The following is a 27,270-nucleotide window of genomic DNA, read 5'->3' as shown; positions in this document are numbered from 1 at the left end:
ACCACTGGGTCCGAGTAAAAAAAAAAAAAATCGGAGATGTGAACAGCCCTATAGAATATCATAAGTATGTTTAATATCCGACAAAAACCATAGATAACACTCGTACCAAAAAAATCAGACATGTGAATGAGCCCTAAGGTCTCATTCAGATGTCCAATTTTCTCACACAAGTGCCATCAGTGGTTTTCACGCAATGGGGCCAGTCACACGTCCAACTTTGATCTGAGCGTCAGATCAAAATCAGCAATGCAAGTCTATGGGTCCGTGAAAAAAATTAGACTGCATTCGGATGACATGTTAAAGGGGTTGTCCCATTTCAAATATTTTTATCCCACAGGCTTAATGATACATAAAATAACAAATTGAGATTTACCTCCAATGGTCCAGCTCTCTGCCTCCGTTGTTGCTGTGGTATTTTGTTGATAGGCTGTAGCAGTGACAGTGCTGCAGCCAATCATTGAGTTCAGCAGATTGTACCATCTACATCAGCTGAGTTCAGTGATTGGCTGTAGAGCTGTCCACACCCATCATCGCTGCAGCCGATCAACAAAGATTGGATCAATAGTGGAGTCACAGAGCTGGACCTGGGGGTAAATCTCAGTTTACTACTTTATACATCACTGAGCCTGTTGGATAAATCATTTTGAAAAAGAACAACCCATTTAAGTGTATATTTAAAAATGTTTGATAATTTTTTTTTATTGTTTTTTATTTAAATCACAATCTATGGTATATTAAAACAAATTCAGAAAAATCTTGCAATTTTCACACTGGCCACTAGGTCTAATACTAGTCTTGCATTTCCTATTCTGTACAATATTGTCAATATTGTCATTATCAGCACAGACAGGATTATAATGTCAGATTAACGTAAGGTCAAGCTGGCAACACTGCCTATATAAGTAGTCGTGCTAGAGCAGGGATGTGAAACTCAAATACAGAGAGGGCTAAAATAAAAAACTTGGACAAAGTCGTGGGCCAACCTTGATATCTATTAACAGTCCTCCAGAATAATGGCCCCACATAGTCCTCCATACAGAATAATGGGCCCACATAGTCCTCCATACAGAATAATGGGCCCACATAGTCCTCCATACAGAATAATGGGCCCCACACAGTCCTCCATACAGAATAATGGGCCTCACATAGTCCACCATACAGAATAATGGGTGCACCACATAGTCCTCCATACAGTATTATGGGCTCCACATAGTCCTCCATACAGAATAATGGGCTCCACATAGTCCTCCATACAGAATAATGGGCCCCACATAGTCCTCCATACAGAATAATGGGCTCCACATAGTCCTCCATACAGAATAATGGCCCCACATAGTCCTCCATACTGTATAATGGGCCCCACATAGTCTTCCATACAGAATAATGGGCCCCACATAGTCCTCCATACAGAATAATGGGCCCCACATAGTCCTCCATAAAGAATAATGGGCTCCCATAGATCAGGGTTCCCCAACTGCGGTACTCAGGGCCCACAAACAGGTCATATTTTCAGGATTTTCTTAGTATTGCACAGGCAATAATTCCATCACCTGTGCAATACTAAGGAAATCCTGAAAACATGATCTGCTGGTGGAACTTGAGGACTGGAGTTGGAGAACCCTACCATAGATCACCATACAGTATAATGAGCCCCACATAATCCTCCATACAGTATAATGGGCCCCACATAGCCCTCCATACAGTATAATGGTCCCCACATAGCCTTCCATACAGTATAATGGGCTCCCATACATCACCATACAGTATAATGGGGGTCAGTGCCGGTGTCACGAGACAAATACAAGGGCCAGAGTTTAAGATATGTGTACTAGAGGAAGGGACCTATAGCTATATAGAGATACCCTCAGCACTGACAATGAGAATAGAAGATGGATTTGCCGTAAATGTGATTTATTTTGATCTGGAACCAATGAAACAGAAATTGTCCAACATTTCGACCAGCTTGTGGTCTTTATCAGGGACATCTGTGTGGAGAGTGCCGGGTGCCTGTATATGGGGCCAGGTGTGTGATACAAGTTGGTTGAAAGGTTGAATATCTGTTGTTTCATTGGTGCTGGATCAGAATAAATCCCATCTGCAGTAAATCCATCTTCGATACTCCTTGTCGGTGCGGAGGCCTCTTCCAGCACAATCACCTTTACCCAGAAATCTCCCCTACACAAGGCAATGAGTCGGAGTCAGCCGGCTGCTGTCTATGTCGAGGTTTAGAACAGGAGGTAGGAATCTAATAGCGGCCAGTGTGAAAATTGTAAGACTTTGGTTTGTTTTTTTAAATGCAGAAACAGAATACAAATCATGATATGAAAAATTAAATATTGCAAAAAAAATAATATTTAACATAAAAACCTGATTTAAAAGTTGGGCACTTTCTGATAACACATTCGCTCTAAAGGCACAAAACTGTCACATGACTGGAAATATTACAATCGCAGACGGAAGCGCGACTCTGGTTACACGCCAGATCGACACTTGTATTCTTTGCTGATTATTGTACCAATATAGCAGAGCTGAATATCATTTAAAGGGGTTTTCCACCTATGGTGACAATTCAATATTCTTTAATGCATGGTATTGGGGCCCTTATCAGTAATACTCTATAATGGGCTACACGTAAAAGTACTAGAAAGATAAAAGGTTTCCATATAACACGATAGAGAACTTTCTTACCTTACAGCTCCTTATTCTTTTCGGCAGGAACGCTATCACCATAGTAACAAGCTTCGCTCTCCTTCCATTCGACCAATCAGAAGCCAGTAGCGTCAAGGCAGCGGCCTCCAGTACTTCCGTATTTTTATAGGTGTCTAAATTACTGCCGTCAACATTTTTTATTTTTTTTTTTTTATTTTATTCATATTATGTCAATTCATTTATCTTACAAGGCACCTAAAAGGGACAGAATACACAGCGTGTGAGAAAACACAGCGTTTGGTATGTTTGTGCTCCACTTTGGTTCAGGCAGTAGGTGGGAAGCCTGTATTGAACTGGTCGGCGCTCAGGGGCCTTTTTGGCCGGTGTCGCAGGCGGTGAGTGTGTGAGAGCTGCGTGAGCGGAGAGAACGTCCTGGAAACGTGTGATTCCGGGCTGTGAACGGGAAGCTGCAGGTAGTGTGTGCTGCCCATGTGTCCTATAGCGGCTGTGCTCATCCTCACCGCTTACCACCCGCCATTGTACTAGTGCAGCTCACAGCCATTCATTACATGCTATTTACACAAGTGCTTCCTACTAATACCATAGTTTGCTGGGACTTTTAGTTCTACACCTACTTTTTTATCTTGAATAGTGCATCATGGTCAGTGTTTTTCTTTGCTGCCCATTTGGTTTCATTGACTATCGCCACCCCCCTAATTACTGCAGCACACAGGGGATCGGCTACTTACAGATCATTAAATAAATCTTATCGATCATTAGGTTGTATGTAAATGTGTATTAATAGAATGTTGTAGTTGCATGTTTGTACTGTATTTTGTAATATTTCTAACATCCCTGCTTGCTGTCATTGAATGAAAACATCCTCGTTTACATCCAGAGGTTGAATAAATATGTACACCCCCAAGCCTGTTATACATCAGCTGAATAAGAATTCAAAATATTGCTAATTCCAGATCTGCCCGTGTGAATGTGGCTTGTTTGTCAGCTAGTTGCATCTTTTCTGATCGTCAGCACCACATCTTCCTGTGTAAGCGGGATGTGTTGACGACAATCTGTAACCTGTATGGGGTCAGAATGATCGTATTAACAATTGTTTGTATCCATGCAGTTTGCATCAGCCAATATAAATACATCTTAAAGGAATCCGTCAGCAGGATCCCCTCCTAACTATGTGCATGAAGCTCTTTCAAAGACAAGTCCAGCAATACCTTTACATGGCCAGTCAATGCCTCCTCTTGCTTGCCTGACAGCCTCTATGCTGTGCTAGTTTAGCAGAAGGAGTCATCAGTCTAGCAGGACGACACAGAACTGGGTATGGAATAGGCCTCATTTGCATATAAATCCAAATACTGATTTCTGAGGAGCAGACTGACCATGTAAAGGTATTGCTCGACTTGTCTTTGAAAGAGCTACATGCTCATATTTATAGTTGTGAAACCATGCTGACAGATTTCCTTCAAATGGGTTGTCCAATATTTAGATGTTGTTGGCCTATCCTTAGGTGATCTCATCATTATTAGATTGGTGGGGGTCCGGTACTCCTACTGATCACCTGTGAGCTGCTTGAGTGCCCAGATGGAAACAATGTAGGAAGCAGGAACATCACTGCTTCGTTCATGGTGTCATTGACCATTCTTGGGTACCTCAGCTCAGTTCTTATTTGCTTTAATATTAGCTGAGCTACAGTACCTAAGAACAGCCACTACACAGTAAATGGAGCAGAGATGTTCCAGCTCACCCTACACAGTATACTTTTGTCCATCGGGGAAGTTGTAAAAAAAGCTAATAAGTGGGATTGTCCGAACCCCGCCAGTCTGAGCGTAGATCATCAGTATCTATGTATTGAATGAACGCTGCTTTACTTGTTATGTAGCCAATCAGCACGTATTATGGGGAAAAATCTGCCCGTGTAAAATTAACTTTTAGAGCACTACTCCAGCATTTTTTTTTTTTTTATTATTGCAGCGATGAAGTGGTGCTGTTTCCTGCCCCTACCCTTATACTTACCAGCCGCCGTCTTCATCTTTTATCAGCACCGCTCCAGTTGATCTCCCACAGTTTGACCTGCCGGATCGCTCCAGTGTTTGCTGGAGCGAGCCGGAAGTCACGTTTCAATGCAACTCTATGAGATCCTCGTTTTGGCTCTCGTAGACTTGCATTGAGAGCTTGTGATGTAACTTCTGGCCAGTCATAAGTTGTGGTCACAAGATGGCAGGACCGGATCAGTGCCAGAGGAGGTGAAATAAAATAAAATGCTGGATTGGTGCTTTAAGCTTGTAACACAAATGAGATATCTACCTGTTGGTAGATCTTACTAAATTTGGTAAGATCTGCTGTCAGTCTGATGTCACTTTTGTTCATGCTTATGAGTAGAACTTGCTGCTAAAATAAGCAGCTAAATATCTCAGGTCTATGGCCAGCTTTAGGCTGGAAACACACAGACAGCTATCATTCCTGACCCCCACATATATGAACTCTCTCAGGTGAGCTGAGCATGCATGTGTTCTACATAAAGAGGGGGAGTAAGCTGCTGGCTGACAACTCTGGCGGCAACTTATTTCCCATTAGAACAAGGGGATTGGGCATTGAAATTAATCCGGCTGGTTTCCCCTGTAAATGGTCAGTTCTGCCGAAATCAGAAGGTACAGATATTGGGTTTCTATGCAGTCTGAATAATCGGCAACATAAATCTCTTCCCTGTCCTGACAGATTACTACATTACTATTAGTCTGTGAGTACAAACTAGTCTCGTTCACAAGAGGGTACAATTGTATCAAGACAGGACAAAATGTAACCAATATTATATACAGTCACTGACAGCAAACAGGTCTAAAAAGGGGAAGAAATTGATACTCAGATGAGAGAGTTAGAGAACTTTTCATTATGCAATGATTTATTCTATTATACAGGTGACCCAGCTTTGGTTTCTATACTTGGAGCTGGATAAATCTGAATACCCCTTCCTTCCCGTTGTATTCAAGCCCTTTTAAAAGGTTATTTTCTTTTCAAAGATGGGAATAAGTGCAAGGTGCTGGCCACCTGAGTGCATGTGTGCCACGCTGTCTGTAGCCGCCAGTACTTTGTATTCCTGTCTCGGCTGAGATGGCAATAACCCTTTAATCCCCTCGTTACCATTCACACTGGACAAAAATATTGCGCTTTGTGAATTTGGACTTGCATAGAGCAATAGAATGTCAGATTTCACATAGATTTAGGAGAACTAACATTTCAGCATTGAGTTCATTGAGACTGTTGTATTTCTGCGCACATTCAGGATCTGCAGACATGGACGCCGATCCTTATGATGAGTTTGGTAATTATATTGGCCCTGAACTTGACTCTGATGATGACGATGATGATGATGACATGGGAAGAGATGACAGGGATGTAGATGTGGTAAGTTACAGGTTTCCTGCATAATTGATCCAATATTACAACTATTTACCTGTTTTTGGTTTCGTGAACATTATCTATTCCTTCCAGAAGGTGCATAATTATAAATGGGTGCAATGTAATGTGGTGCTACCATAAATGCAATGTCATTATTTAAATCACCATCCCTTTAAAAATGATGGCATTATTATGAAACTACATTATATTGAGCTAAAGTTAGACATTGAACTTGCTACAGTGGACATTGATGATACTTATTGATTCGAATGGTTGCTATTGGTAATATTCTCATTGGGTTTAAAAAATGGAAAATAAGCCTTTTAAAAAAAAATGATGTCATTATTGAGAACGTGGTCTGCTGTCTGCAATCACATAAAAGCTTGCCAAGCCAAGCACAGGCGCTCACAGGGCTGTGGAATCGGTAAACATCAATTCCACGACACTCCAACTTCCGACTCCACAGCACTGCCTCACTACTGAGCGTGTACATAAAGTGCAGCACCGATTCATCTCAACAAAAACCTAAATCCTTAGATCAGGAACAAAACAGACATTTATAGGACATTTCATCACTTTCCCAAATTATTATGAAAACATTTACAGCACATACTGCATTGTACTACTGTACCAATTAAGGCTAAGTGCACACAATGCTGTTTTAATGCGTTTCCGCTGCATTTAAATCGCCGCGGAAACTCATTAAAATCGCTTGGTAAGAGGTCTACCATGCTTAGCAATGATAATCCGCATGTGCTGTGCACATGATGCGGAAATTTCCGCTGCGGATTGTCATTGCGGCACAAACCGCTGCACAACCACTTTAGGCTCAATTTCGCCGCAAAATCGCACCTATTGACTTGCATTGAATCGGCGCAAACCCGCATGTATAATATCTATACATGCGCATTTGCTGCGTTTTAATGTAAAACAATAGGTGCAATAGGATCGGGAGAGGAGGCTGCTACTCCTCTCATCCAACCGCTCCTCTGCTGAAAACAGCGAGAGCAGTGTGGATGGGAGGTGCAGCAGCCTGCTTCTTCCAGCCCGCGTGCCAGCGGCAGTGTAAAAAAAGAATCAAAAAGTAAAAAGAAACAAATAAACCTTCATACTCACCTCTCCGGCGGCTCCCGGTGTCCTCCTGGGCGATGCTGTCCCGTCAGCCCCACAGTGTGCTTCCATGACCTGCGGTGACGTCACTTTCTTTCCTTTAATATTTACCCCCTCTCGTTCCCCTCCCCTCTCTTAAGGCCTCTTTCCCCTTCCCCCTTTTTTCTTTTTCTTTCCGCTTCCTTAGTCATATCTTATATTTTGTGTGATTTAAACTCAAGTAATTTTGGAATATTTTGTTTAGTTCCTAAAATATAATCTTAATCTATATGTTCTTTTATTCATATTCCATTTGTATTTTATGTTCTATAGATTGGAAGCTCTTATTTCCCTACCCTTATATTGTAAAAATCCTTTAATAAAGATTATTTAAACCAAAAAAGGTGCAGAGATTTACATTATACAATGAACAAACTTTATTCACTCAAAACCAAAAAAAACACCCTATTAGTAGTAGATCAAGTGATCGCTTCATGGTGCAGATTGATTTAGTGGGCGCAGAGACCTCGTTTTGTGACTTCTGGCAAGTGTTGCATGGCTCCTGCTTTACCTATGAATATGGTAGTTAGGGCAAGGGTCTCCATCTTTTACAGAACAGGTCTCCTCATATCTTGGGAGCAGCTGCTGTCATTGGATGCTCAGGGTTGTAGTACTGCAGCAGCTGGGGACTACTGTATTAGTGTGTTTTATTGATTCATTGATACTCCTAAAAATCTATCTGTAGTAGCCAAAATAGTTGGCTTACAATAGATGAGCTGCAATGCATTTATAAACTCGCAAAAGAATAAAAGGGTTGTAATAGTACAGTGAACCTATAAGACTTCTTCCCACTGTGAAGACTCAGTGACATTTGTAAAATGTGGTTCTGCCGTATATGATAAGTCGACCTCAATTGTCATTTCCTTTTGGCTTTATTTGTTCTCCTATCTTACTGCTCTTTTCCATCTCAGGCGGAAGATGATGACGATGATGAATATATGGGAGATGCTGATGAGGATCGTACAGGGATGGAAGTTGTTCTCCATGAGGACAAGAAGTATTACCCCACTGCTGAGGAAGTGTATGGGCCCGAGGTGGAGACTATTGTGCAGGAGGAAGACACACAGCCGCTGACAGGTGAGAGGAACATCTTGTATAAGGTGACAGATCATCTGTGAGGCTTGTATAATACTGGCGAGGCTTTGTCTTGGTAGCTAGTTATAGACTGTGTTCTCTACTTTTACAGAACCTATTATTAAACCTGTGAAAGCAAAAAAATTCTCGATGATGGAACAAGGGCTTCCCACCACAGTGTATGCCATGGAGTGAGTATATTTCACATCAGCCTCCGTTTTCTGGATTAAAGGCAGATTTCATTCCTTTCATTTATACTTCCATTTCTTACAGTTTTTTGGCCGATCTCATGGACAATCCCGAGCTCATTCGGAATGTGACACTTTGTGGGCACCTTCATCATGGAAAGGTGAATGTCCTTTTTATATATATATATATAATTATACAGTATATCACCCTGCTTTTTATGGCATATATGTTATACTGATCGTTCTCTTTCGACATTTATCCACAGACATGTTTCGTGGACTGTCTGATTGAACAAACGCATCCAGAGATCCGGAAACGTCATGACCAGGATGTAAGTAGATGTATTTGCCTGTACTTTTCACATCAGTGGTGCAACTACATTAATACAAGCAATTCACTGCACTCTGTCACAAACATGAGGCTCAATCACCCCAAATACTCCTAATTGCAAAAGTATGGGAAATGTGTTATAATATTGGACCCAAAAACAAGTGTACACCCCCCCCCCTTCAGTGGCTGTGATTAATTGCTCCTATTTGATCTTTTCTGTCATTCTCATAAACCTTCCTAGTCTTTTATTTAACATCACTTTCTTCTAGTGTCCACTCCTTCTTGATTTATGTTCTCTTTTCAGCTTTGCTACACTGACATCCTCTTCACAGAACAGGAGGTAAGTGACCACAAGGCACATGTGACATCATGTTACATACAGAATTAAGTTTCTTATCTATCTGTAAATTTGCATTCCATTCTGCTTCCAGAGAGGCGTTGGTATGAAAAGCACACCTGTGACCATCGTACTTCCTGACACCAAGGAGAAATCCTATCTGTTTAATGTAATGGATACTCCAGGTATGGAAGATCAGGTGGAGGAGATTATATAGATTAGATGGGGTAGTGGTGATGGAGAGCTGGGGCTATTTTATAGCCTGGCACTGCTATATCTCATAGTAGTAAAGGAAAGAGGAGTGCAGTGGATCCCGGGCGCTGCCGCTGACAAATGTGATTCGAGGTGGTAAGTATAAAAAAAACCTCCCAGTTTATTGCAACACGTTTCAGAGTAGGTTTTACACTTACCTCAGGTATCTGAGAAACGAGTAGATCCTACTCCGAAACATGTTGCAAAAAAATGAGTTTTTTATACTTACTGCCTCGAATCACCTTTGTCAGCGGCAGCGCCCAGGATCCACTGCATGTCCTCTATCCGATTGGTGCAAGCACAGCGGCAGGATCAGCGGCCACGTTTGGAATACACACTGTGTGCCGAATTATTAGGCAAGTTGTATTTTAGAGGATTATTTTTATTATTGATCAACAACTATGTTCTCAATCAACCCAAAAGACTCATAAATATCCAAGCTTAATATTTTTGGAAGTTGGAGTGGGTTTTTTTTAGATTTGGCTATCTTAGGAGGATATCTGTTTGTGCAGGTAACTATTACTGTGCAGAATTATTAGGCAACTTAATAAAAACCAAATACAATCCCATCTCACTAGTTTATTTTCACCAGGTAAGCCAATATCAGTGCACAAAATGTAGAAATAAACATTTCTGACATGCAAAAACAAAAACCCAAAAAATTAGTGATCAATATAGCCACCTTTCTTTATGATGACACTCAACAGCCTTCCACCCATAGATTCTGTCAGTCGCTTGATCTGTTTTCGAACAACATTGCGTGCAGCAGCCACCACAGCCTCCCAGACACTGTTCCGAGAGGTGTACTGTTTTCCCTCCTTGTAGATCTCACATTTTATGATCGACCACAGGTTCTCTATGGGGTTCAGATCAGGTGAACAAGGGGGCCATGTCATTATTTTTTTCTTCTTTTAGACCTTTACTGGCCAGCCACGCTGTGGAGTAGTTGGATGCATGTGATGGAGCATTGTCCTGTATGAAAATCATGTTTTTCTTGAATGATGCCGACTTCTTCCTGTACCACTGCTTGAAGAAGTTGTCTTCCAGAAACTGGCAGTAGGTCTGGGAGGTGAGCTTCACTCCATCCTCAACCCAAAAAGGTCCCACAAGTTCTTCTTTGATGATACCAGCCCATACCAGTACCCCACCTCCACCTTGCTGGCGTCTGAGTCGGAGTGGAGCTCTCTGCCCTTTACTGATCCAGCCTCTGGCCCATCAAGAGTCACTCCCATTTCATCAGTCCATAAAACTTTTGAAAAATCCGTCTTAAGATATTTCTTGGCCCATTCTTGACATTTTATCTTATGTTTCTTTTTCAAAGGTGGTGGTTTTTCAGCCTTCCTTACCTTGGCCATGTCCCTGAGTATCGCACACCTTGTGCTTTTTAATACTCCAGTAACGTTGCAGCTCTGAAATATGGCAAAACTGGTGGCGAATGGCATCTTGGCAGCTTCACGCTTGATTTTCCTCAATTCATGGACAGTTATTTTGCGCCTTTATTGGCAAACACACTTCTTGCCACCCTGTTGGCTATTTGCCATGAAACGCTTGATTTTTCGGTGATCACGCTTCAAAAGTTTGGAAATTTCAAGACTGCTGCATCCCTCTGCAAGACATCTCACAATTTTGCACTTTTCAGAGCCCATCAAAACTCTCTTCTGACCCATTTTGCCAAAGGAAAGGAAGTTGCCTAATAATTAAGCACACCTTATATAGGGTGTTGATGTCATTAGTCAACACCCCTCCTCATTACTGAGATGCACATCACCAGATTTACTTAATTGGTAGTTGGCTCTCAAGCCTATGCAGCTTGGAGTAGGACAACATGTATAAAAAGTATCATGTGATCAAAATACTCATTTGCCTAATAATTCTGAACACAGTGTATATCTCTCTTCCATGAAGTTGTGCCGTGCACAGCTTGTTCAGTTAAGCGATCGGCCATCCATCTCACCCCTACATATTGCCTGCGGTGTTACACAGGGAGCACCCCTTTCCGTATTTCTCTCCACGTATCTCATGGTAGAGCAGACCATGCAGGCATCAACGGCTGTGTTAAAGCCATCTGTATGTAGTTTGTGTATGATGGTTGGTGCTGTCTCATGCTTCCCCTTTTTCTTTCTTTATATTGCCACATGCATGCGTCACATTTTTGGCTTCACTTCAGTGTAACTCATCTAATCATTTTGCAGGTCACGTAAACTTCTCTGACGAGGTCACAGCTGGCTTTCGGATATCCGATGGCATTGTGTTGTTCATCGATGCAGCTGAAGGGGTAAGGTTTTAAGTTAGCGTTTTGCAAAAATATATTGCTAATGGGTCAGAGGTAGCGGAAATGGCCAGATAGAGCCATTATTTGTCTTCGTCTCTCATTTATTTTAAGTGTCACTTTAATTGCATTCTTATGTTCTTGGGTTTCTCTTATCTTCTATATTTTTTCCTACCAGGTAATGTTGAACACAGAGCGGCTGATCAAACACGCCGTGCAGGAACGTTTAGCCGTCACTGTTTGCATTAACAAAATAGATCGGTTAATTCTGGAGCTTAAGTTGCCCCCCACAGATGCTTATTACAAGCTGAGACACATTGTGGATGAAGTTAATGGATTGCTCAGGTACAGGGGAGGTTTGTTTAGTAGTATATGATGCAGCTTCTGGCAGAGCAGTAACGATCCTCTATGTCTCTGCAGCATGTATTCTACAGATGAGAACCTGGTTTTATCCCCCCTCCTGGGCAACGTCTGCTTTGCTAGTTCTCAGTATAGCATCTGCTTCACGCTGGGCTCGTTTGCGAAGATCTACGCAGACACATATGGTAAATTAAAGATTTGGTATTATAGAATAGATTACTGGATTATTTAGATTTTTCAAGGTTCCAGAAAATATGTGGGTATTGGCTATATATACCTCCCCATATGTCCTCTTGTATTTGATTGCACGTACAGTACAGACCAAAAGTTTGGACACACCTTCTCATTTTAAAGATTTTTCTGTATTTTCATGACTATGAAAATTGTACATTCACACTGAAGGCATCAAAACTATGAATTAACACATGTGGAATTATATACTTAACAAAAAAGTGTGAAACAACTGAAAATATGTCTTATATTCTAGGTTCTTCAAAGTAGCCACCTTTTGCTTTGATGACTGCTTTGCACACTCTTGGCATTCTCTTGATGAGCTTCAAGAGGTAGTCACCGGAAATGGTTTTCACTTCACAGGTGTGCCCTGTCAGGTTTAATAAGTGGGATTTCTTGCCTTATAAATGGGGTTGGGACCATCAGTTGGGTTGTGCTGAAGTCAGGTGGATACACAGCAGATAGTCCCACTGAATAGACTGTTAGAATTTGTATTATGGCAAGAAAAAAGCAGCTAAGTAAAGAAAAACGAGTGGCCATCATTACTTTAAGAAATGAAGGTCAGTCAGTCCGAAAAATTGGGAAAACTTTGAAAGTGTCCCCAAGTGCAGTTGCAAAAACCATCAAGCGCTACAAAGAAACTGGCTCACATGAGGACCGCCCCAGGAAAAGAAGACCAAGAGTCACCTCTGCTTCTGAGGATAAGTTTATCCGAGTCACCAGCCTCAGAAATCGCAGGTTAACAGCAGCTCAGATTAGAGACCAGGTCAATGCCACACAGAGTTCTAGCAGCAGACACATCTCTACAACAACTGTTAAGAGGAGACTGTGCAGCAGGCCTTCATGGTAAAATAGCTGCTAGGAAACCACTGCTAAGGACAGGCAACAAGCAGAAGAGACTTGTTTGGGCTAAAGAACACAAGGAATGGACATTAGATCAGTGGAAATCTGTGCTTTGGTCTGATGAGTCCAAATCTGAGATCTTTGGCTCCAACCACCGTGTCTTTGTGAGACGCAGAAAAGGTGAACGGATGGACTCTACATGCCTGGTTCCCACCGTGAAGCATGGAGGAGGTGGTGTGATGGTGTGGGGTGCTTTGCTGGTGACACTGTTGGGGATTTATTCAAAATTGAAGGCATACTGAACCAGCATGGCTACCACAGCATCTTGCAGCGACATGCTATTCCATCCGGTTTGCGCTTAGTTGGACCATCATTTATTTTTCAACAGGACAATGACCCCAAACACACCTCCAGGCTGTGTAAGGGCTATTTGACCAAGAAGGTGAGTGATGGGGGGGCTACGCCAGATGACCTGGCCTCCACAGTCACCAGACCTGAACCCAATCGAGATGGTTTGGGGTGAGCTGGACCGCAGAGTGAAGGCTAAAGGGCCAACAAGTGCTAAGCATCTCTGGGAACTCCTTCAAGATTGTTGGAAGACCATTCCCGGTGACTACCTCTTGAAGCTCATCAAGAGAATGCCAAGAGTATGCAAAGCAGTCATCAAAGCAAAAGGTGGCTACTTTGAAGAACCTAGAATATAAGACATATTTTCAGTTGTTTCACACTTTTTTGTTAAGTATATAATTCCACATGTGTTAATTCATAGTTTTGATGTCTTCAGTGTGAATGTACAATTTTCATAGTCATGAAAATACAGAAAAATCTTTAAATGAGAAGTTGTGTCCAAACTTTTGGTCTGTACTGTATATCAGAATCCATCTTCATATTACCAATCTCAGAAATTAAAAAAATGAGTGCTATAAGTTAAGTTTCATTAGGGGCATCTCAACAGTTTTATACAGAATGTCTAGCAATTCCATCCTTAGAGTCTGTCAGTCAGCCTTACATGTCTAAAGTAATACTGAGTTTGGTTTACACCTGACCAATCAGATTTTTGGACAATATTGTGTTTCCAGCCTATCTTTCTGGAGGGTGCTCTATTCTCCATTTCCTATTAGGGTTAGTGATTTCTGAAATATTCCATTATGGATTTTCTTTTGGAACTGGCGACCTCTACTGGAAAGCTGCAAAAGTGCAATAGTAAAATGCTATGATTGCATCTAAGGTTGGCTTCTGACTGCTCCAGAAAGGACAATTCTATGAGATGATAACTTTGGAATTAAAAGTGGCAGTATCCTGTGAATATATTAGTGTTGTGTAACTTTGGTAAAGTCAGACAACAATGTTTTATAGTCTTACATCCTCTAATCTGTAGGTGATATCAACTATCAGGAGTTTGCCAAGCGGTTGTGGGGTGACATCTACTTCAATCCAAAAACGTAAGTTCTTCTTGAATTAGATGTTGGAAATTGGGCAAGAGCATTATAGCAAGTATAGAGTTAACTCCTGTCACTTTTTCCAGCCGTAAATTTACCAAGAAAGCACCAACAAGCAGCTCTCAGCGAAGTTTTGTGGAGTTCATCTTGGAGCCTTTGTATAAGATCTTGGCTCAGGTCAGCATTGCTTTTTGTATCTGAGATATGTTATTCTGCAGAAGGCTTGTCACTAGTTAATCATGGTTTTTTTTTTACGCATTTATAGGTTGTTGGGGATGTGGATACTTCCCTGCCCCTGACACTGGAAGAATTAGGAATTCATCTCACGAAGGAGGAACTAAAGCTTAATATCCGGCCACTGCTGAGGCTTGTGTGCAATCGCTTCTTCGGGGAATTCACAGGTAACACATTGCTCTGTGTATAGATTTACTGTCTGTACTTTGTACATGGATGCTGTGTATAAGAAGCCAATCTAAAAGCAGCTATAGACAGGTAGCGTATTTAATTAAGCTGATTTGTGTGTAGTGCTCCTGACATTTTGTTCTGATGTAAAATTATGTGTAATCCATTCCTTATCATGCTCTCATTTTGCAGGTTTTGTGGATATGTGTGTTCAGCACATTCCATCTCCAAAGGCTGGTGCGAGAGCCAAAATTGAACACACGTATACCGGAGGCGTCGATTCTGAACTAGGAGAGGAAATGAGCCAGTGTGATCCTGAAGTGTGTACATCTTCATTATTGTGTTTAATATAGAAAATATTCATATATGTATGTATATGTGTGTATGTATAATATACAGTTATATGAAAAAGTCTGGGCACCCCTATTAATCTTAAGCTTAATGTTTTTTAAAAATTGGTGTTTTTGCAACAGCTATTTCAGTTTGATATACGAGTATGTAATAACTGTTGGACACAGTAATGTTTCTGCCTTGAAATGAGGTTTATTGTACTAACAGAAAATGTGCAATCTGCATTCAAACAAAATTTGACAGGTGCATAAGTATGGGCACCTCACCAGAAAAGTGACATTAATATTTAGTAGATCCTCCTTTTGCAAAAATAACAGCCTCTAGTCGCTTCCTGTAGCTTTTAATGAGTTCCTGGATCCTGGATGAAGGTATTTTTGACCATTCCTCTTTACAAAACAATTCCAGTTCAGTTAAGTTTGATGGTCGCCGAGCATGAACAGCCCTCTTCAAATGATCCCACAGATGTTCAATGATATTCAGGTCTGGGGACTGGGATGGCCATTCCAGAACATTGTAATTGTTCCTCTGCATGAATGCCTGAGTAGATTTGGAGCGGTGTTTTGGATCATTGTCTTGCTGAAAGATCCATCCCCTGCGTAACTTCAACTTTATCACTGATTCTTGAACATTATTGTCAAGAATCTGCTGATACTGAGTGGAATCCATGCGTCCCTCAACTTTAACAAGATTCCCGGTGCCGGCATTGGCCACACAGCCCCAAAGCATGATGGAACCTCCACCAAATTTTACTGTGGGTAGCAAGTGTTTTTCTTGGAATGCTGTGTTTTTTTTGCCGCCATGCATAACGCCTTTTTGTATGACCAAACAACTCAATCTTGGTTTCATCAGTCCACAGGACCTTCTTCCAAAAAGAAATTGGCTTCTCCAAATGTGCTTTTGCATACCTCAGCCGACTCTGTTTGTGGCTTGCTTGCAGAAATGGCTTCTTTCGCATCACTCTCCCATACAGCTTCTCCTTGTGCAAAGTGCGTTGTATAGTTGACCGATGCACAGTGACACCATCTGCAGCAAGTTGATGCTGCAGCTCTCTGGAGGTGGTCTGAGGATTGTCCTTGACTGATCTCACCATTCTTCTTCTCTGCCTTTCTGATGTTTTTCTTGGCCTGCCACTTCTGGCCTTAACAAGAACTGTCCCTGTGTTCTTCCATTTCCTTACTAAGTTCCTCACAGTGGAAACTGACAGGTTAAATCTCTGAGACAGCTTTTTGTATCCTTCCCCTGAACAACTATGTTGAATAATCTTTGTTTTCAGATCATTTGACAGTTGTTTTGAGGAGCCCATGATGCCACTCTTCAGAGGAGATTCAAACAGGAGAACAACTTGCAAGTGGCCACTTTAAGTAGCTTTTCTCATGATTGCATACACCTGGCTATGAAGTTCAAAGCTCAATGAGGTTACAAAACCAAAAAAAGAGCTTTAGTAAGTCAGTAAAAAGTAGGTAGGAGTATTTAAAACAAGAAAATAAGGGTGCCCATACTTATGCACCTGTCAAATTTTGTTTGAATGCAGATTGCACATTTTCTGTTAGTACAATAAACCTCATTTCAAGGCAGAAAAATTACTGTGTCCAACAGTTATTACATATATCAAACTGAAATAGCTGTTGCAAAAACACCAATTTTTAAAAAACATTAAGCTTAAGATTAATAGGGGTGCCCAAACTTTTTCATATAACTGTATTTATATAATATATATATATATATGTGTGTGTGTGTATTATATGTGTGTGTTTCTAACTAAATTAGAATATCATCAAAAAGTTAATTTAATTCAGTTCAATACAAAAAGTGAAACTCATATAGAGTCATTACAAACAGAGAGATCTATTTCAAGTGTTTATTTCTGTTAATGTTGATTATTATGGCTTACAGCCAATGAAAACACAAGTCATTATCTCAGTAAATTAGAATACTTTATAACACCAGCTTGAAAATGTTTTTAAAACCCGAAATGTTGGCCTACTAAAATGTATGTTCAGTAAATGCACTCAATACTTGGTCAGGCTCCTTTTGCATCAATTACTGCATCAATGTGGCGTGGCATGGAGGTGATCAGCCTGTGGCACTGCGGAGGTGTTATGGAAGCCCAGGTTGCTTTGATAGCAGCCTTCAGCTTGTCTGCATTGTTGGGTCTGGTGTCTCTCATCTTCCTCTTGACAATATCCCATAGATTCTCTATGGGGTTAAGGTCAGATGAGTTTGCTGGCCAATCAAGCACAGTGATACTGTTGTTTTTAAACCAGGTATTGGTACTTTTGGCAGTGTGGACAGGTGCCAAGTCCTGTTGGAGAATGAAATTTCCATCTCCAAAAAGCTTGTCGGCAGAGGGAAGCATGAAGTGTTCTAAAATTTCCTGGTAGACGGCTGCGCTGACTTTGGTCTTGATAAAACACAGTGGACCTACACCAGCAGATGACATGGCTCCTCAAACCATCACTGATTGTGGAAACTTCACACTAGATCTCAAGCAGCTTGGATTGTGAGCCTCTTCACCCTTCCTCCAGACTCTGGGACCTTGATTTCCAAATGAACAATGAAGTTGTAACACCAAGAAGGAAAAGTCATGAAATTAAAGAAATCACAGGATGAATAGACGTGTTAGTGATATGCAAATGATAAAAGTAGAAACTCAATTTTCAAAACATCTCAATTTATTCAGTATAAAGTGTGGGCGCCTCACAGAAATCCCCACACTTACACGTCTTGGCTGTTATTAGTGAGGTTATTAATGGTCATCTGAGGAATGTTTTGCCATGCTGAATGCACTTTGGCAAATCATCTAGATCCGCTGTTGGCAGTTCATTTTGCAATCGCCGACCAATGACGTTTCAGATGTGCTCTATGGGAGACAAGTATGGAGGCATTGCAGGCCATAGTAGCCTGTTTAGGACACACAGGCTGCTCACAGTAGCAGGATAAACATGCGGCCTTGTTGCAAAGGCAGCTGCCAGCAGAGGATCTTGATGATTTGCCACATTCGGTGTGGCAGAACATTCCTCACAAAATCATTGATACACACCTTGGCTGCTAGCAATGTGGTTAAGTGCAGGATTTCTCATACTGAATGAATCGGGATGTTTTGAAAATTTTATTGCCATTTTTTCATCATTTGCATATCAGTAACATACCTTTCCATTCTGTGACTTCTATAATTCCACCACTTTTCTTTCTTAATGTGTGTGTTTATTAGCAGCCCCACCATTACTACACAATTATTACATGTTCATATGGTTTACAGATACGGTCCTAGCGGTACCCTTTGCAAGTGGCATAGTTTGATGATTTATATCTTTTGTGTCAGCAGAGCGACATAGTTGCTGTCTGTCAGACATTACTATTGTTGGTGGTTGTCTCTTTAAAGGGTCCATTGATGTGTCATACAACCAAGATGTACAGCACAGATGATGGAGTGCAGTTCCACGCTTTTGGTCGGGTGCTGAGTGGGACCATTCACGCAGGGCAGCCTGTTAAGGTCCTGGGTGAAAATTATACTTTAGAAGATGAAGAAGATTCCCAGATTTGCACTGTAGGAAGACTTTGGGTGTCCGTGGCCAGGTAAGTGGTATTTTCTAAACATATCACTAGCTACTGATATCTAGTTATTGTAAATTGAGCTTTTTGTCCTGATTAACTTGGTTTTCTGTTCCTTGTAGGTATCATATTGAAGTGAACAGAGTGCCAGCCGGCAACTGGGTCCTAATTGAGGGTGTGGATCAGCCTATAGTGAAAACGGCTACAATCACAGAACCAAGAGGCAATGAAGAGGTAAACAATGGCAATTAATCTATTTATAACCTAATACCGTTTTAGGGTCAACTAATCAGGTAAGGGGTCCATAAACGTTTAAGAGTTAGTGCTGCTTATTAGGAATGCGTTATGAATTGTAATTTCATCTTCTAGGCTCAGATCTTTCGGCCATTAAAGTTCAACACAACATCTGTCATCAAAATTGCGGTGGAGCCTGTTAACCCTTCAGAACTGCCAAAGATGTTAGATGGACTAAGGAAAGTCAATAAGAGCTATCCATCTCTCACCACCAAGGTATCATCTCTACTTACACATGATGTACATAAGTCCAGCTATTCAAATATAGTGGGATTTGTTTTAAAAAAGCCCAGTAATGTTAAATGATGAGAGTGACTTCTTGTGTACTAATTGTCTGCATTTATGTAGGTTGAGGAGTCCGGGGAACATGTCATTCTTGGCACTGGGGAGCTGTATCTTGACTGCGTAATGCACGACCTCCGCAAAATGTATTCAGAAATTGATATTAAGGTAAGTTTTGGTGCTTGCTATATCCACTGACATGTGAGCATCGTAAATATGAGTTTTGTCTTACTGGTATATACCCAAAAGTTTTATTTGTTATTTTCCTTATATAACCCTTTTATAATTTTTCAGGTGGCAGATCCCGTGGTCACGTTTTGTGAGACTGTAGTGGAAACGTCGTCACTAAAATGTTTTGCTGAGACCCCAAACAAGAAGTAAGTTTCTATCTATGTGCACCAGTTGCCAAAATGTATATGTGTTTGTTACATTTAGTTTGGTGAAACCACTGCTTGCACCATTCTTACCTTGAACTACTTCTTCTCTGCAGAAATAAAATCACAATGATTGCCGAGCCATTGGAAAAAGGTCTGGCCGAAGACATAGAAAATGAAGTGGTGCAGATTTCATGGAACAGGTGCAAAGCCCGGATTGATATTCCAGATCTTTTATGTAGAATGACATTGCGTATGACATATACGTTATACATCTTTGTAATAGGGGGTGTATTGTATCAAAGTTCTCCCAATACTTGACTGGTTTTAGGATTGTCTCTAAAAAATTTTTTGTATTCTTTATTCACAGGAAGAAACTAGGAGAATTTTTCCAGACTAAATATGACTGGGATCTTTTAGCCGCCCGTTCTATCTGGGCTTTTGGGCCAGACACTACTGGTCCCAACATTTTGGTAGATGACACATTGCCTTCTGAGGTAAATGCCTGGTCTGTTGCGATCTTGACACTTACTAAGTCTAGGCAGCAGTCTGTTTTTACATGAGAACCTTGGGCTAAACTTATATGGTATAATTTTTTTAGTGTCACACAAGGATTTTAGCAGCCTTTCTATTATATATGTGCCTGTGGTGTAGCTTTTGTAATATACTAACTTTATTACTTCCAGCATTAGTTGAGCCAGGAGTCCTGTGAATGGTTTGCATGAGCTTAGCAGTCCTTATCCATGAGCTACGTACCAACCCTGATCCGACGGCTTCTGTTGCAGACTGTCCTATGTACAGTAATAGAAAAGAGAGTGTCAGTCAATGGGTGAGCCTTCAGCTCATGAACATTGACAACTCCTTCCTCACAGCTTGATACGATTGCTGCAAAAAATAAAGTGTAAATCTCGCAAAAACCAATAGTACAGGCAGACATAAGACACAGCACTGAAATCATAGTCTTTGTCACTATTGTGCTGCCCTTAGAGAGGTCAACATAGAGGTGGTGATAGATTCCCCTTCAAGGGACTCTGTCAGCACAGAATGACTGTACAAGCGCTCGGTGCACCCTTGGCACTGCCAAACTTTTAAATCCACCTCCGTCACGTTAAACTCACAGATGTCAATCAAAGAAGACCAGAGGTGTAGATAGGTGCACCCTACCACCTGCTTGTTATCACTCTGGCCACACACCAAGGGTGCACCAAGCGTCTGTACGTGGTTTGAACAGTCATTCTGTGCTGACAGTCCTTTTAAATCCCTGTCTCATTCACCATGCTCACAGGCCCTCCGCTATATGTTCCACAGTTTACTAATATTTCATGGTCTGACTAATTGTTATATCAGGAAACTCTAAGATGCAAATTTATTTTTTTTTTTAAATTAGCACCAACTATTCCTTTTATTGCATGCTCCATTCCTGGATCTAATAACAGATCATCCATTCCCAGCACTTTTCTTTATAACCTTTTTTTGTGTTATAGGTGGATAAAGCTTTGCTGAGCTCTGTGAAGGACAGCATTGTACAGGGATTTCAGTGGGGGACCAGGGAGGGCCCTCTGTGCGATGAGTGTAAGTACTTTTCACTAATGGCATGCTAAGAGCAAACCTTGTCTTGTCTGTAATGGTTTCCGGTGTCTCATATTTATTTCTTTTTCATTTAGTGATTAGAAATGTGAAGTTTAAAATCCTGGATGCAGTGATTGCTCAGGAGCCATTGCATCGGGGAGGAGGGCAGATTATTCCCACAGCCCGCAGAGTAGTATACTCCGCTTTCCTCATGGTAAGGTTGTTAGTATTGTTACTGTCATACAATTTGTTTTTGGTAACTCTTTTGTTAGATTGCTTGAGAGGTTGCAATCTTTCTCTGGCAATCCTGTGCACCATTCTATGTATTGTAAATGCTTTACAGGGTTTTCAATTGTGCATGAAGGAACGGAGCAAAACTCATTCAGCTGGAAATGAGCCAAAACTGAGTGAATTAATGAGAACCTAGTCCACATTCTCACAAAACAAATGACAATTAACAAGTAATGATGTAATGTTAGCACAGATTCTGCTGATGGACAGCTCCTTGTAACATTGGCCACTAATTGATAGTTTGCCCTGACCGCATTGTGCCATAAACAAAATATATCCCCTATCCACAGGATAAGTTACAAATGTATGATCACTGGGATCCCCAACCATGATAACCCCCACCTATCACAAGAACAAGGTCCCCAAAGCCCCCTTTGTGAGTGGACTGCTAGTGAGCACTTGCGACCACTTTCATTTACTCTCTATTAGTGGTGGTCAAATGTGCTGACTACCGCTTCATTCACACACTGCTTTAGGCCCCTCATTCTTGGGATGAGGGGGGGTCTCAACAGCCGGGCCCTGAGGAGTTATATATTTATCATCAATTCTATGAGACAACCCCTAATAGAAAATAATTTTAAGGAAACTTGTCTCTGGGTTTTTCCCATATAACGTAGGGCCAGCACCTGTAAGCCCTATGTTATGGCATACTAGAATTCTGTCTATATGTCCCCAATGCACTCTCCATAAAACAAACAATAACTTTTTTTTATACTCGCCTATGGGGCGGTCCGGTCCGATGGGCGCTGCTGATCTTGATCCGATGCCTTCTTGCTACATGTGGATGATGCGTTCTACGTCATCCAGTGTCCTTAGTATTGCGCTCCTGCGCAGGCGCACTTCTCTACCCTGCCGAGCAAAGTAGAGCGCAGGAGCATGATGCTGAGGACATTGTGTGGTGACATAGAATGCATCATTCACATGAAGCGAAGAAGAGAGGAGGCGCCGGATCAAGACCAGCGGCGCCCATCGAACCATAGGTGAGTATAATAAAAGCCACTTTTTGTTTTATGGAGAGCGCACTCTAATATACTATCACATAGGGCTTCCGGGTGCTGGCCCTACTTTATATGGGGAAAAACCTGGTGACAGGTTCCCTTCAAACTGGTGCTTTGTGCACATATGTAAATGCCAGGTACAGTACAGCTTTCTTTATGCCGATGTTTTATGATCTGTTAACAACCCTGCTTTATGACTTCCAGGCCACTCCACGTCTCATGGAACCATATTACTTTGTAGAAGTGCAAGCTCCTGCGGACTGTGTGTCTGCGGTGTACACTGTTCTGGCCAGAAGGAGGTTGGTGATCACTTATGATTCTTTATACCTGGCTGGTAAATAATTTTCTACCTAATAATAGTCAGTAACACGTTTCTTTCTGTCATGCAGAGGCCATGTCACGCAAGATGCTCCTATTCCCGGATCACCGCTCTATACCATCAAAGCGTTCATCCCAGCAATTGACTCATTTGGCTTTGAGACAGATCTGCGCACTCACACACAAGGACAGGCTTTCTCCTTATCTGTCTTTCATCACTGGCAGGTACAAATGGGACTCAAGGGTCTGAAGCATTATTAGTGGATAACTCTTATCTTTCCTATCAATCATTGCATTGGAATTTCTTCAATTCTTTGTAGATTGTGCCAGGAGACCCTTTGGACAAAAGCATCATTATACGACCACTGGAGCCTCAACCAGCACCTCACCTTGCCCGAGAATTTATGATCAAAACGAGACGTAGGAAGGTGTGTTGCAGATGCACTTATTTATAATTTGTCTAATTGTTGTTTTTATACATTACATTTGATATGTTGTAACTCATGGTGCTCTACAAAGCGTGACTGCCCCTTTATTCTAGTAATTACTGGGATTTCAACAGTAGGGTCCCGAGGATGACTTGCTTAGGCTAGAATACTCCTTAAAAAAAATTCACTCTGACTTCTAGTGCGTCGAAAAAGTATTCATACCCTGTAAACTTTTCCACATTACACCCACAAACTTAAATGTATTTTATTGGGACTTTATCTGATATACCAACACAAAGTAGCAAGTATTCGTGAAGTGTAAAGTAAAAACGATACATCGTTTTCTAATTATTTTAAAAATAGAAATCTGAAAATAGTCATGTGCATTTGTATTCAGCCTCCTGTAGTCTGATACCCCTAAATAAAATCCTGAGTGACCAATTGTCTCCAGGAGTCACCTATTTAGTAAATTGAGTCCACCTGTGTATAATTTATTCTCACTATAACTACAGCTGTTCTGTGAAGGCCACGTAGGTTTGTTTGAGAACATAGGGATCAAACGACATCATAAAAACCAAGGAACCCCCCAAACAGGTCAGGGATAAAGTTGTGAAGAGTAAAGCCAGGTTAGGTTAAAAAAAAATAGCCAAAGCTCTGAACATGTCACGGAGCACTATTCAATCCATCATCGATAATTATAGCAAAAGGTAGTCCTACAAAGTATTGACTCAGAGGGCCTGAATACAAATGCATATCACAATTTTCATATTTATATTTGTTAAATAATTAGAAAGCCATGTATCATTTCCTTTACACTTCACAACTATTTGTTACTTTGTGCTTATATATCACACAAAATCCATTTAAGTTTGTGGATGTAACGTGAAAAAAGATTGAAATGTTCACGGGGTATGAATACTTTTTCAAGACACTGTATATTCTACTGTGGACTACATTGATGCCAATATCTACGGTAGTCTTATGATAAATTTAGAGATTTCTTTTCAGAAAAACTACTAAACTAGTCATAGACCAGCACTTGTAATGTACAGGGGTTTTCCAACCAGAAAAAAAAAATGGGAAACTGCTTATATAAAATTATAGTAATACGTACGTTCAGATACTTCCAGTTTTTCCTTGTCTCTGTATTTCCTGCACCAACTATAATGATCTGCTTCAGTTCAGCGAGTGATAAGCTGCTGCAGGTACATGTCCTTTTACCAGAGATCATCACCTGAGTAGGAAATACAGAGACTGGTGGCAACTGGAAGCACCAAAATGGGACTGGTGGGGGAATGGTAAGGTGAGTATGTCTTTTACTATAATCCCCAAAATGCTTTAAATAGTACAAGTGGCTTTTCAGATTCCCTGAAGTAGCACATTTTATGGGTTTATAGAAATGCATCTTTCTCTAGTCACCCTCCACAACAGCACCACAGGATTACCCGTGCTGTCGTAGAGGGTTCCTAGAAATTGAACTACCAGTAAGTCTAATTCTATTTTGTGCCATCATGATGCTGACCGGTATGGATATGTGGAGATGGTGCAAAGTGAGTGCCCACGTGAAATAAAAAAAAAATGTATTTTCCATTGCTATAAGTAACCTTTTGCTTTGTTGCAGGGTCTAAGTGAAGATGTAAGCATCAGCAAGTTTTTCGACGACCCTATGTTGTTGGAGTTGGCCAAACAGGATGTGGTACTGAACTACCCTATGTGAACTCAATAGGGGGCCATGCCCTAAGTTTCATCAGTCGGCTTAACACCTTGCCACCTGTATGGTATCAGGATGGGTCTGTGCATTTTTTGAATAATGAGCCATTGTTTTTGGCCCAATGTGTATCACAGTGAAAATTCTCTTCATCCTGAGCTCTTGTGCTGTAGAAAATCTAAAAAGACCCAGTAAGCGTTAATCTCGTTGTGTACATAATGATTATTTTTTAATAAACTTTTACATCTGTCTACTATATTCTCTGTTCCTTTTTTAATTGGTCCTTTTTGTTCATGTCTGGTGGCATTGCTCGACATCTACCAACCTCTGGGCTTGGTGCCATACAGATGAACAGGAACTATATATGTGAATGATGTAAGGGAATTACCTGTAATAATAATGTCATAAGCTAAGCAGTTGAACAAACAATCTAACAATCATCACAAGTTTTCTGTTTTTGTACAGAAATTCTATTTTTGTTTTTATTACATATTTTGGTACAATCATTCTGCTTCTATGAAGGCATTACAGCCGACCCAGTCTGATTACTCTGTTTTTCTGCTTGGTCAGCAGTTTCTTTCTGGGGAAGGATCTATAGGTCCTGTGTCATTACAGATAAATTGTATATGGGATAAAAAGTGGTGGCGGACAATATACATCATAATCTAGATGTTAAGCTATAAGGCAAAATATAGGTAGGTGTAAGACGGCCTGATTGGTCTTTACACAGATTACTTTGTTCCTTGGTAGACTCTTTCATTTTGCCTTTGCAGCTTCTTTTTCAGTTGCCTTTTTCTCCCTGTATTCCTTGTACATGGCATATGTAGTTCCTGTTGAAATAAAGACAAAGTTAAATGCATAGGTTGCACTTATCACAGTGTAAGATGTGTTATTACCACTCTATTTGATGACTAAACAATAAGGATATCCCAAAAAGAAAGGGCTTTTAGAACTATACTGTGTCACTAACAGATGCCAAACTGAATTTGGGGCACCATGTGCTTCTACATCACAGGTGTCTAAGGCTATGTGCCCACGATGCAGAAATGCTGCATATTTTTTACGCTTCTCCCTGGCAGGAAAAACGCATGCGGTTTTTACATGCGTTTTTCCCACCAGGTAGAAGCGTTTATCAACTGTTCTTGCATGCATTTCTGCATGCGGGTTATCAAGCGCTTTTCCAAGCGATTTTAGCATCACTTGGAAAGTGCTTGACCACTTGGTCACACTATATAAATCCATGCAACCGGCAGGGGACAATGATGAGGGCAGCGTTCAGCACCCGGCGCTTGGGAACAGCGCTAACTGTACCACGAATTTCCAGGCGCCGGTACATGTCACACAGATGAACACATCTATGAACTGCTCCAATATTTTTGGCCACAACTGTTTATCCCTCTACCATACTCAAAGTTCTGTTTCATGTCACTTGTCTCATCTGGTGCATTATTTCTGTGCCCTATTGTGTATAAATATGTGACTCTTCAGATTTTGTGTTATTCTATGCCTGATTAAGAGAGCTGAGTAGTCCCGAAAGCTTGCAATTTGTTACCATCTTTTCAGTTAGCCATTAAAAGGTATCAACCACTGAGGACTCTCAAATCTAAATATTTTTCTATCTACTGGCTAACACGGTACAAAGATATAGATTTTTCCTTGTTTATTTTAGAGAGTTATTCACTTTGGACAATCCCAACAATATAACAAGAAGCTGTCTATGAAGTGGCAGCGTCATCACTGGAGAAATTAAAGCAGATGTCTCACCTTGATAAATGGGTAAAATTGTAAAGTGCTTGAAAAAAACAAGCGACTTTGCAATTAACCTCCCATTATAAATAGTCTCTGTTCTCGAGAACATAGGGATTTTTAAAGTTTATAGTTTACTGCATCTGTTCCTAGGTTATCAGCCAGGACTGTAGAATATCAGAGGTAATCAGTTTTCTAGGCAAGCTTTTTGCAATAGAGCTACCATGATCGCTAGATCTAGCCTGCTTCAGTGCCCCTGCAGAGACAGAACTGCCTTTGCATGCATCTCCTTAGAGGGCACAGTTTTGACCAGCAGCTTAGCCTTAGGCCGCTTTCACACGTCAGTGTGTCCGGTACGTGTGGTGACCGTTTCCACACGTACTGGAGACACTGAGACACGCTGTGCACACGTCAGTGTGTTTCC

At 41.0% G+C, this 27,270-nt stretch overlaps 3 protein-coding genes across 5 annotated transcripts in view; 1 reads left to right on the top strand and 2 right to left on the bottom strand.

Moving 5' to 3' along the window:
• DNAAF19 (dynein axonemal assembly factor 19) overlaps window positions 1-2,834 on the bottom strand; it is a 29,817-nt gene extending 26,983 nt beyond the window's left edge. Inside the window, exon 1 of the mRNA XM_073683213.1 lies at window positions 2,689-2,834. The gene's annotated coding sequence lies outside the window, so the exon portion shown is untranslated. The remainder of the gene's footprint in view (window positions 1-2,688) is intronic.
• Window positions 2,835-2,893: 59 nt separating this feature from the next.
• Window positions 2,894-25,356, top strand: EFTUD2 (elongation factor Tu GTP binding domain containing 2). Of its 2 annotated transcripts, none has more exons than XM_073683205.1 (28): window positions 2,894-3,044; window positions 5,945-6,066; window positions 8,121-8,286; window positions 8,396-8,474; window positions 8,557-8,632; window positions 8,738-8,803; window positions 9,107-9,142; window positions 9,234-9,324; window positions 11,584-11,666; window positions 11,839-12,005; window positions 12,081-12,205; window positions 14,473-14,536; window positions 14,620-14,710; window positions 14,799-14,934; window positions 15,128-15,255; window positions 18,669-18,862; window positions 18,961-19,072; window positions 19,208-19,348; window positions 19,481-19,582; window positions 19,709-19,791; window positions 19,905-19,991; window positions 20,159-20,285; window positions 21,273-21,360; window positions 21,453-21,571; window positions 22,851-22,945; window positions 23,036-23,189; window positions 23,285-23,392; window positions 25,014-25,356. In XM_073683205.1, the coding sequence occupies exons 2-28, from the start codon at window positions 5,956-5,958 to the stop codon at window positions 25,107-25,109; spliced, it is 2,925 nt and encodes a 974-aa protein (XP_073539306.1). In that variant the 5' UTR covers window positions 2,894-3,044; window positions 5,945-5,955; the 3' UTR covers window positions 25,110-25,356. The 2 variants fall into 2 exon arrangements, with proteins under 2 accessions (XP_073539306.1, XP_073539305.1); XM_073683204.1 differs by having other exon boundaries at window positions 2,967-3,122.
• The window catches only part of HIGD1B (HIG1 hypoxia inducible domain family member 1B), a 167,799-nt gene continuing 165,609 nt past the window's right edge, over window positions 25,081-27,270 (bottom strand). Inside the window, exon 5 of one of the 2 annotated variants that reach the window (XM_073683217.1) lies at window positions 25,081-25,930. In XM_073683217.1, the coding sequence (XP_073539318.1) occupies window positions 25,857-25,930 (74 nt within the window). In that variant the 3' untranslated portion in view covers window positions 25,081-25,856. The remainder of the gene's footprint in view (window positions 25,931-27,270) is intronic. The other variant, XM_073683216.1, reaches the window with a different exon arrangement.

The sequence above is a fragment of the Phyllobates terribilis genome, unplaced genomic scaffold, assembly GCF_046119375.1.
Source record: "Phyllobates terribilis strain yellow unplaced genomic scaffold, ASM4611937v1 Scaffold_5__5_contigs__length_657084704, whole genome shotgun sequence".
Classification (NCBI taxonomy): Eukaryota; Metazoa; Chordata; class Amphibia; order Anura; family Dendrobatidae; genus Phyllobates; species Phyllobates terribilis.
Note: the sequence above shows the minus strand (reverse complement) of the source record. Positions and strands in the feature narration are given on the sequence as shown.

Coding starts and splice junctions, on each gene's coding strand:
- EFTUD2 (XM_073683205.1), top strand. CDS start 5,956: ATGGACGCCGATCCTTATGATGAGTTTGGTAATTATATTGGCCCTGAA. Junction 8,287..8,395: donor AGACACACAGCCGCTGACAG/GTGAGAGGAACA, acceptor CTACTTTTACAG/AACCTATTATTAAACCTGTG. Junction 19,792..19,904: donor GCTGAGACCCCAAACAAGAA/GTAAGTTTCTAT, acceptor TCTTCTCTGCAG/AAATAAAATCACAATGATTG.